The following is a 12,000-nucleotide window of genomic DNA, read 5'->3' as shown; positions in this document are numbered from 1 at the left end:
TTTGTTGTGAGAGGATGAATACACCGTTGGCATCGGCATCCTTGTTATCTAATATATTTTGGTTCGTATGTCTCTCTGTTCTATGTATGATGTAGTATGTATGTATGTCTCTCCTTAGGCGGCCAGCCCAGGTCTGTGATGCAATTTTCACAGGGCATCTCTTTACCCAGGCATGTGCGCTAGGATGCAAAAAACCTGCAAACGTATCCCGAAATCCGTGAAAACCCCTCATTCGTCCATTCTGTCACATGTCAGCCATGACTGTTACAGTGCTGCCCCACGCGAGCAAAACTCCATTCCATCACTCTCGGTGCTGGTATGTGAACCGAACCATACTGGAAACACACAACAGCACCGCTTTCACCGTTCGGTACTACTCAATCAGCCTCAGAGTTTCGTTCAGATGTTACGATCTCCCTGCTTGAATGTACCATTCGAAAGCTATTGCCGTTTCCATCTAGGAACTTTTTCATTTCAATGTGCATGGTTGGCACTCCGTCTGTCTCTATCTAGCTCATATGGCAGCTGATAATGACAACATTGTCATTATACCTCCTGACTGTACCTTATTCCTTTTTTCATGTACGAGGCTCGGGCAATGGGATAGCTGTCGTGGGTGAGCCTTCAAGAGTTGGAGGCCGCCAGGCAACTTCTAATTATTTCCCACCAGATAAGCGCAAACATTCGTTATCCCGAGGCTTTCAAATGACAAGTCACCATTCCTACATGTTTTAATAATTTTTGTCAATTTTCACCTTTCTATTTGGTCCAGGGGTTCTAAGTTCGGTTTGCTATATAATTCTCGTAAAGATCTTTTTCGTTTTTCCATGCCTTATTATCTTATGTAACTCATTCTAAATATTAATTGGCTGCACTGTTATTGTCGCTTTTTAACCGCAACAATCGTCCTATTCGTGTCCCTTTTTGTATATGAATTTGGGAGGCCGCTTTACCCGCCGGCGGGTACCCGCAGCTAGTATCACATAAAATTAATCCCCGCCACTATCGGTTACCGGGTGTACTCCATTGCGAATATACATGACCGGGCGAAACCCGTGACGGGTTGTTATAACTCTCCAATGTATCCACGTATGACCGGTAGAAAGCGACTGATTTTACGCTACCGGACGAAATAAAGTTTGACATGTTATGATAGGTGATGGGTCGAAAACAGCAGGCTTTAGGTCACGTGGCAGCGGTCGATAGATGGGTTCCTCGTCTCTTCGTAAATATAAAATAAAGTGAGCAAAGTGATAAAGTCAAAAGATAGGAAACCTATCTACATAGACAGGTCCAAGATGGCAGCCTCCATTGCATCTTTGCGTTATTATGCTAACGTAACTTCATAAAGATTAGACTGAGATGTATTCTGGATCCCGCGCGGAACAGAAAGGTTAATGGGGTTATCATTGTTTTGGAAAATGAAAAATGGAGATGATAAACTTATGGGCTAAAGGATTATATGAAAGAATTGTTATTTATACTATAGTCTATACCTATATAGCTCTAGTACTATAGCCCTCCGCTCCGCCGCAGGTCCTGTACGCGGGCTATAGTTACTAGAGCTAATACCTATACGGCTATAGTAATTATAGTATTAGTACTAGTAGGCCTATTGCAGTATTGGCTATAGTACAGACACAGGCACTTGGAACGTCTCAATAAAAAAAAATAATGGTAAATAAACACGAAATGTACCAAAGGCAAAGTCTTAATGTTTCTCGACTCTATTTCGCCTATAATCACCTGTAAATGCCGGCCAAATGCTCATCTGCAACACACAAGTACACCGCACGCCCGCCCTGTGCTGCGTGGACAAACAACATGAATAAGAGAGCAGGTAGGAAAGCGTGATCGCGAAATTCGCTCGACGCTCGCTTCATTTCACACAATCACAGAACGAAAACACATCCAACAGCTCCCATCTTGGTATCTATGTGTACATAAATGTTTACTTGTTCGAATTATAACTCTGCCCTTTGTCCTTACCTACTCCCTCCAGAGATATCTCGTGAAATCCTGCAAGAAATGTTCTCTCCGTGAAAATGTAGGTTCGCGAACGCGAGAATTTCGTCAGTCTTTGTGTGATTTTGCGTGACACAGCTCGGTTAGGAACAGAGACAGTATGTTTTTTTAACAAGTGAACACTGTTCTTGACATAGAAACAAAGATGGAAACTGTTGGATGTGTATTCGTGCTGTGAAAGTGTGAAATCAAGCGAGCGTCGAGCGAATTTTGCGATCCCGCTTTCCTACCTGCTATATCAAGAGTAGATAATAACACAAGAGTAACACACCTGATTCCCGCATTTTTAACCGATTTTTCTCATCAAAATTTGCCACCAATAAAGAAGCGATCCCGCATTTTTAACCGATTTTTCTCATCAAAATTTGCCACCAATAAAGAAGCAAGTGTATACGTTCCTCAGCTTATTATGACCACTAATCACTCACCTTTGTGGTATTTCTGATATTCGTGCTAAACAGTGATATTTGCTAGCGTATTGCTGTAAACATAATCTTGCACAAGCTGAATTCGCACAGTTCACCGCTATTGTGTGAGGTGTTAAGACAAAGATTGAAGGCTATAGTGGCGGCCAAATATTTAGCAACGGGACTGTTTCCAAATCATTCGTGCCCCGATAGGGGTTTAATGTACTTGATTACCTGCAGCGTGCGTAATGTGATACTTACTGCAAACTACTACAGAGAATTTTGTTATTATTGTATTATTACTTATGTAAGATAATATGTCAATTTCTTGTGTTGCAATCACAATAACTGAGCGTGTCTCGCGGTTCCTCACGAGATCAAAATTTAAAATTTAGATTGTCTCTCAACCCTATCGGGGCACGAATGATTTGGAAACAGTTCGTTGCTAAATATTGGCACCACTATAGCTTCAAATTTTGTCTACCTCACACCTCACACAATAGCTGTAAATTGTGCGAATTCAGCTCGTGCAAGATTACGATTTACAGCAATACGCTATCAAATAAATGTAAACAAATATCAGTACCACAAAGGTGAGTGATTAGTGGTCATAATTAGCTGAGGAACGTATACACTTGCTTCTTTATTGGTGGCAAATTTTGATGAAAAAAATCGGTTAAAAATGCAGGAATCGGGTGTCTCACTCTTGTGTTATTATCTACTCTTGCCTATATATATAAGTGTGAGCGTGCAACAGTGCAGCCGCGAGAGCAATGGCCGCCGGCAGCGTATGTTGGACGTAGGATTTGGACAGAATTTACAGGAAACTGTCGGCAATAATAGGTGAAAGAGAGTATAGAAACATTAAGAATTTGGTAGTTTATGGATTTCGTATTTTGTTAGCATTATATTTTATTGAAACGCTTCAAGTGCCTGTGCTCGGGACCAACTTATTTACGGTTACTCGCAGCTATAAAAGTTAAAACGTCTGTGGTAGGCAATTAATGCCTCTTATCCGAAGTGACTATGTCTTAATTACGTTATATCTCCAACTAAAATTTAACCTCTAACTATCGTTGAAATGGTCTGCTTGCAGTATTTCTTGTGAACGAACATTCGATTTATGAACTTCTATGGGCTGTCAGCGGGCTGGTCCCTAGCATTCGTATTAGAATGTTCTATAGCCCTGCGGCAACTGTACGCGGGCTATATAGTACTAGAGCTAAGCACGTACAAAAGATATTGTCAATTCGAAGTATTAATATCTAAAGAACTGGAGGTAGACATAATTTCCTGTTTCTTTAGATAATCCCCGCACCTGCATTAAGGCCTATTTACACGATGCGTCCTATACGTACGTCCTAGACGTACGTACGTCTAGAACGTACACCGTGTATGACAATGCAAACGCAATGTTGGAAGAAATTAGAACATCCGTCCTGTGCATCCGATATCGCAAGGGTCATACATTTGCATTGTCATACACGGTGCAGTGTGGACGTACGTCCTAGACGTATGTCTAGGACGCATCGTGTAAATAGGCCTTTAGAGTGCCTTGTGAAAGACGAGAGGGACCTAAGATACAAGGTCTATACAAGATACATGAAGGTTGCTAACGTGCTTTCAGGTTGTTTGCATTCCCTCTTGCTTGATGAGCACCCGGGAGGGGGGAACCGCGGTTACACATGCGGATAAACAGAGGAATTGCTCCGACCTGTGATTGGGAGATAAATATAGAATTCGTGACGTTTCTCAAGTCTGACAAGATATGACACACATATACAACTCGATTGATAGCAAAACCTAGTGCCCATCTCTCTTCTTTTTCTCTTCTTCCCTCCCCCTTCCCATATGCCGGGCTTCCTGTGTCAAAACGTAACATCAGCTGATGTTTTTGAGTTAATCAGTGGTTGGAGTGATGTTGCCATTCAGCGGCTAAACTGTATATGGAGGAATTGCTCCGAATACAACACGAACGCTACTTGAACAAGAAACTTTTCGCGAAAGTTTGCAAATATTCGGAAAATCCTCTATAAAGAGTGCAAACGTTGTAATCTTTTGAAAATAAACTATAATGTAAGCTAGTACAGTCAGTGAGATATCTAATACTGACAGTCCTGAGAAACGGCACGAATTCTATTTTTATCTTTCCATTACAGGTCGCAGCAATTCCTCTGTTTAGCCGCATGTGTTATAACCTCCATTTTCACCTCCAAATTTCCCATACCGGGACCCCCTTTTTCACATATTTCCCGTCCCGGAGCATAGGTCCTACTTTTTTCTGTTCCGGAGACCCATGAATGATGGCATGAATTCTCATTGATGATTTAATTGGTCCCTTGGCAAATTTTCTGTATTTCGGGGATTCCGGTCCCGTTCCAATACCCCAAGGCCTGGTATGCCGTAGTGCTGCCATGGTCGCAGAGTGTGTACATGTTACTGCCTTTTCTTATTTTATTACTTTTTTCAACAAAAAAGACAAAAAACAACAAAAAGCAGTGAAACATACGTGCACGGGACACATACCGCGACAGCGCCGCACTCACAGTACATATTACACTATAATTATATATACCGTACCATGGCTGGTGAGCGCTTGAGATTGTCGATCGCTCACGGTGCACAGTCACGACAGTCCCACATACACTGACGTGTGTAGGCTGCGCTAGCACTGTGTATTTGTATAGGAGCAGTTAATTTTGGAGACTTCTTTTTTAAGCAAATCCTAGTTTTGGAGTTGTAGAGTTCTCTTGCAAACATGGCCAGTTCCGGAGACCCCCTCTTGCCAACATGTCCAGTTCCGGATACCACTTCTTGCAAACATGTCCAGCTCTGGAGCATCATGCTTGAAATCCAGCAAACCCTAGTTTCCATCTTTCAAGTGGCACACACCTACCATATTTTGTAGGGAGTGCCATCCCCCCCCCCGGGATGAGCATTCCATCTTGCTTGATGAAGCGTGTTCATTGCACTCGATCATCTGAGCGTTATCATTGGTTTCGACATGTGCCGTCTTCTGAGAATCCCAGTTTAGCTTCTTTGTGTCTGTCATCCCGCGTTGGAATTCTCTCCCTTCTGCTTTAGTAAATTGCAAATTTGAGGTTTTTTCTAATGTTATCTGTAGCGTTGATCTGTCTATTTGATCAACTTGTCTCTTTCCTTCTTCGATATCATAATATACTTTGAAGACTATTAATAGTATATTTACGAGGCTACTTTCTGGTTTTGGCTGCCTTTTATATTTTGGATTGCTATTACTTTTTGCGTATACTGATCGCTGTTCTTTATGCAAAGAGAGTAGGTAACGCAGAGTGGTGGCGCAAAGAAAGTCTCTATTAGATGTATTTGTTACTTGAGGTATGTGTAATAGCAAACGTTAGAAATGTGGTGCAGATAACAGAAGTAACACCATTCACTAATCTTAAGCCGTACCCCCCCCCCCCTTGCTGTACACACACACACACTTAGGCCTGTTCTCTCATGTGATAAAGATGGTTTGTGTTGATATTGAGACAGTGTTTTTCGTATTTGGTATCCTGCATAGCAACATGCGACCGACTATGCATCCGATTTTCTCCGGTGTCAGCCATTCTTTCCTCATTCTGTTGTGGAGATGTGCAACTTAATTTCTCAAAATTACCGTAGTATAATCTTCCTTTTAAGAAATCTATATGACACTAGTCGGCTAAATAATGAAATAATTTCAAATCTCATATAACATGATACCAATTGACTTTAATACACAAGCTTGCTAGCCACAACAAATATTTAAGCATCAGAGCACAACATATAAGTGCAGCATCAATGCAAGTATGTAAGGTAACATTTATATCAGAATTTTATGCATAAAATTCCTATACGCTGTAACAAACGTTATAGAAGTCAGTCTTATGCAATGTGAAAATCTGTAATCAGTATGTATTACTAAAGTAAAACGACTGCTAACTTTTTGCATCGTTTCGAAACTTTTCCTACATTTGTATATTGTGTAACGTGTGCTATGCACTATGAAATAAAATTCTCGATTAGCAATAATTAATTTAGCCAATTGATAGCTTTACCACTTTTTTTCATGACTATCCAACAGATAATTCATAATACCAAGAGCGTATAAAGAAGGAGAGCGTAAAACGGTGAAATGGTGAAACCATGTTGCATTATTAGTCGAATTAAGAAATTTTGCCCAGTATTATTGATCAGCTGTCTTACCTTAGTAATATAAAACAAACCGCTTGTACCTACGATGCTCCTACGCTGAGATAATGAGCGGTGGAAATCCGGTATTTTCGCCGAAAACCGACTCGAGATCAGTGTTTACTGCGACTGACTCTCGCTTTGTGGCCAGAGTACTGCTTCCGGTCGCCGCTGTGTAGCGCCATGGTAGCGCTGACTCACGTCATTACTACAGAGATTACTATACATCCAGCGTGAGGTGGGCACAGGTGGGGGTCATCACTATGGCAATCAATAACAATGTCATTCATTCCATTTGTCAATCATTGACGGAAACACGCGAGGTTTCCCCGAAGTTATCTCAAAGCGAGAGACAGTCGCAGTAAACACTGATCTCGTGTCGGTTTTCGGCGAAAATACCAGATTTTCACCGCTCATTATCTCAGCGTAGGGGCATCGTAGCGACATGCGGGTTGTTTTAAATTAACAAGGTAGGACAGCTGATCAATAATAGTGCAAAGAATCATCAAAATAAAACGGGGAAAGTTTATTAATTCGACTAATACTGCAACATGGTTTCAGCATTTCACCATTGTACGCTCTCCTTCTTTATATGCTCTTGATAATATATATTTAAAACTTATATAACTAATATATCTCCACACACCTATCAATGTGGCTACCAAACCAGTGCAAACTTTGAAAGGGTGACCCTTAATTCTCGATTTGCAGTAAACCTTTGATGTGCTAAATTAAGTTGGTACTACATGCTCCCTCATCACAAGCATTCATTAAATACTTTTTACAAAATTAAACTAACAATTTTCTTTATACTGTGATATAGACAGTGCAAAAATTTGCCAGGTTAACGTAAACAAGACGAGACTGAGAGATCCCCCAGAGCGACATAACGTGCCATTAGACTAAATGCCATGCGCTGCAACCAACTTGATCCTAGCACCACCAACACCCTACATAGCACTGCCTCACTCTTCGACCCTATGCTGCTTCTCTTCGTACACATTCTTTTAGCCCTGGGTCATTAGCCAATAATTCTTGCTCACAATTACGGTTAAAACAATGTTGAGTATAAATCAAACGAACATGTCCGCCATCGCTAAATCTCGTCCACATCTATCTTCCCGTCAGGCTTGGTCGCGCTTCCCTCGCCCTTCTTAGTGACTCCTTGGCTGAGCTCGGCGCAAGACTTCTCGAAGAAGAAATCAAATGGATAGTCCTCGGATGCCTCGTGCGCTCTCTCATGAAGGTAACGCTGCTTCTGGAACTGCTGCAGCTGCAGGAGAAAGTCGCCCGTCTCTCCCTCAGCGAGGTCGAGTCCGCTGATCTCGTTAAACAGCCGCTGTGGCGCCAGTACGTCCGCAGCGCCCCTCTTCGTAAAGAACTGTAAAAGACAATGGCATGAAGACAATGGCATGAAGACACTAGCATAAATGAAAGTGTCAATGACACTGTAGCTCACCACAAACAAGTGCCGCGGAGCGACAGCGCTCATCTAACATCTACTGCGGTGACTCTGTGGTGGAGTGGTGGGATTCTAGCAAACCCCCAGCTTCGACATCCCAACTTGTTTTCGGATTACCCCCCCACGTCCCGAATATCATACGTCAAGCGGTTAAGATTTGTGCCCAACTGTTGACGCACGGACGGACGGCCGGATGGACGGACGGACGCACGGAGTGAGTGAGAAGAAGTCAGTTTTAATTGAGCAACCATTGACGTACATTATAGAAACGAAGAGTATATATGGGAGAACTCCCATTATATACTCTTGATAATTATGTGTAATTTTTTATGTGAAAATAAATGTTTGAGATGTGAAAGTCTGAGATGTGGGCGAGTGATGGCGTTACACCTAAATGATCGCCATTTAACGTTTTTATAATATTCAGATTTAGGCACTGCCTAAAAGCGGAGCTCCCGATGTGTAACGTGTAAGATTGAGAGGATACGCTTATTCCACGTAGCTGCTATATACCACGTGACAATGGTGTTTCCTTCCCCATAACACAACTTTTGTCAAAGGTTAATTGGTTGCATGGAAGTGTTTACTTCATATGAGTTTTTCTAGGCGGTAGCACACGGTTGCCATCTGTATATATCGCAATAATAATTTATAAACCAAAATGAACCACAATTTGTGACGGTAGATGGCGCTATACCCGCTTTGATGTTTCTTAGCGATGGCGTTAGAAATAAATAGGTTATGCATGTTTTGTAAAACTTTACTCTAATATAGACGTTTTATCGGCAGTGTGGAGAGGAAATACCAATTTTGCATTAAAGATATTGTCAATGAAATCTTGTAAAACGAACGAGACGAGTGTGACACCACAGACTGTTATCTGCATGTCTATAACATAATATGGTATATAATTGCCAAAACCTACCTAATTTGCATAATTAAAAAAAAAAATCAAAACCCCTGGCCCTTATTCATTCACATACCAAAAATGAGCAAAATCCGTTGAACCTGAACTGACTAATGGCAATTCCCATGACTGACGTGCTCCAAAATAGGACGTTTAATATTATGGGAGCATAGCAGTAACAACTATGCCCAATTTCAAACATGTGGGTCAAATGGTTCCTGAATTATCGTTGACCGTAGCCAAATGTTGACGGAAGGACGGACGTACGACGACCCATGGCAATAGCTCATCTTGACGATGTCAAGGTGAGCTAATGAAGACAATGCCGTGAAGACAATAGCATTTAAATGAAGACAATTTCCGCGTTCACACGTAGCAAGAAATTCGGTATTTAGCGTTCACACGAGGCAAAATGTGCAGTCCAAGAAATACGGAATCTAAATACATTCGGTATTTGTTGAAATACACGGCTTCCCAGATTATTAATTATTTGCCGTGCTTGAGAAATTCCGAATCTCTTGGGCCGCGTATTTCTTTCGTGTGAATGCTAAATACCGAATTTCTGAAGCCACGTATTTTATAGTCTGGTCCGCTAGGCGCGATAAGGCGAGTTGCTGGTGAGTGCGAGTGTTGAATGTACACATTTTCCATTAAAAAAAACTTATTATCCATTAAATCCATAGCATGGTACCTATAACAGGCATGAACGATAAACACAGAGCAGGCAGACTTCCAACCTAACACAACGGCAGTCAGCAACAGCACAGTGGGGGGGGGGGAGGATGATTGCAATGCATACAGCGCTACATACACAGAAAATATCCAAAGCAGGCTCACTTGTTTTTTGTTGCGCAAAACGACGCAAAAAAACAAGGGAGCCCGCTTCGTTTTCGCTCGCGTGACGATTGCGTACCTCGCTGACATTCGTGCAGTCTCTCAGCAAGAACTCCAGCGCGTTTGGATGCTGCGGCTCGACGGACTGGCTAACGTCGATGAACCAGAGTTGACCCTGGTGCCATAGGATGTTGTACTCACTGAGGTCTGAGTGCACGAGGCCGGCCTCGTCGTATAACTTCTTCATCATCTGAGAAGATTGCGATAAAGTCATGTGTCAGCTCTGAGAGAACGAACGAAACCGAATATCTTCGAAGCAGTTACGTTTGCAACCCGAGACCTCCCTGCAATAGCAGTAGCGCACTATAACTGACGTATTCACACGTGATGAGAACAGACTGTGTAGTTGAGTAGTGTAGATGCCCACAAGGCATGTCATGCAACACTGTGAAAGCATATACACAACACAACAACCCAGCCAATCACACATTTCTCACCTAAACCAGATGTGTGGCAAAAAATAAATGTATTCCCATAATAACAAAATCACTTCATCCAAAGTTGCTTAAACTGAGAGTGACATCCGTTAAGTTAAAGTGAGAGGGCCTGTCTATGAGTAAAGAATACTTGTCTGCTTGTGTGAGAGAGCAACATAGTGAAATATACATGTACCTGTACACACTCTACATATGCTTGTTCGAGCTGGTCGTGTGACAGCTTGGCTTCTTTCAATTTCGGAGCTGGCTTTTGATCGGTTCCGATAAACGACATTACGAGAATGTGTTTCTTCAAGAAAACAACTTCTGGACAGGAAATCCCAACCTGCAACAAGCCCCATCATGCTTCACATTGATTAATTCATTAATTCACATGAAGCCCCATTATGCTTCCTATCAGGGTAAAATACAACACTACACACTAATGGAATAAAATTGAGTAACAAGTTAATTGTAGAGCAATCATGCTTATGTACAACTACATGTATCAGCTACACACATCTTACCTTTCTCATTCTCATTAGGTTGTGCATCTCCTTCTCAGCCCACATTCGAATCACCTTTCTTGGATTCAGTTTTTTAAATCTGTCCTTAAAGCGATAATCATCTTTAATGTATTTATCTCTCGTCTTGAACTCATTTAGAGTAGTCTTGTAAACCTGTAGTGAATAATCATTGATTAAACAGATTAACAGGCACCGGGGACAATATACATATGCATACGGCAGTGAACTGAGTGAAGACAATATATCTATAATAAGGCATTAGAACTCTCATATAATGGCACTACTGATTAAACATTGCAACATCCGCAAGCTAATGTAATGTAACGTAATGTCAGGGTTAGATACTAACTATTTTAGTTCATTAGTCCACAGGACTAGTAAAAGAACAAATGTACTAGTCCTTCCAAGATTCTACTAGTCCTGCCGAAGGACTCTTACTAGGCGCAGAGCGCCGAGTATTGTGATTTGCCAGGAGGTAGGTGGGGTAGCAGGGTGGAGCCCCCTTCTGCTAGGGGGTACAGGGGGTCTCCCCCAGGGTACAAGGGGTGTCCCCCAGAAAGGTTTTGTAAAAGACATTCAATTGTATAAAATACACGTAACTTTGATATGGATCATAAGATTAAAATTAAAATTAAATTAAATTTTAATTCGAAAATAAAATTTCGGCCTCCTTTGATGAGGAATCTGTGGATCCGTCACTTATCACAGCAAGGAATTTGGCCTCATTTATAGCTCCAAACTGTTCCCGGCGCCTTGTATCGGCTATCGCCATAATGAACCTCTGGCAGGCCTTGTCGGTGAGGTAAGTGCTGCCGACATCTAACCCCTTGGCCTTGTCAAGCTGGCACGGCTTGCCGTAATCGGTAGGGCCTGCCGTTTTTTCCATAGCATGTGCATTTCTAATTAGGATATTCAGTTTTGCTATTGTGGCCTTGTTCATTACTTAAGTTAGTGTTTTTGCCCCCACTGTTTTCGTGAACAGGCATGGTCCTTGCATTTCTTTTTGCTATGATCTTTCTGTGCCCCTCGGAAGCATCATACACTTTAACAGTTTCCAAACGATAGTTTGTAGTGCCGGTGAAAAAACTACCAGACATACAGCCTGCACACCAGTCATACCCTTTGCCCTTGGCCGGGTCATACTCTAGCCACGGGTTATGACGATATT

General features: G+C 41.9%; 1 protein-coding gene across 1 annotated transcript in view; it reads right to left on the bottom strand.

Annotated features, from left to right (window-relative positions):
* Positions 1–7,188: 7,188 nt before the first annotated feature.
* Positions 7,189–12,000, bottom strand: part of LOC106813887 (serine/threonine-protein kinase RIO3-like) — a 17,762-nt gene continuing 12,950 nt past the window's right edge. The window contains exons 4-7 of the mRNA XM_014818132.1: positions 10,833–10,985; positions 10,502–10,651; positions 9,909–10,079; positions 7,189–8,007 (exon numbers count right to left, since the gene is read on the bottom strand). Of these exons, the coding sequence (XP_014673618.1) occupies positions 7,723–8,007; positions 9,909–10,079; positions 10,502–10,651; positions 10,833–10,985 (759 nt within the window). The 3' untranslated portion in view covers positions 7,189–7,722. The remainder of the gene's footprint in view (positions 8,008–9,908; positions 10,080–10,501; positions 10,652–10,832; positions 10,986–12,000) is intronic.

Source organism: Priapulus caudatus, unplaced genomic scaffold (genome assembly GCF_000485595.1).
Source record: "Priapulus caudatus unplaced genomic scaffold, Priapulus_caudatus-5.0.1 Scaffold839, whole genome shotgun sequence".
NCBI classification, from domain to species: Eukaryota; Metazoa; Priapulida; class Priapulimorpha; order Priapulimorphida; family Priapulidae; genus Priapulus; species Priapulus caudatus.
The sequence above is the reverse complement of the archived record's forward strand: the minus strand, read 5'-3'. Positions and strand labels throughout refer to the sequence as shown.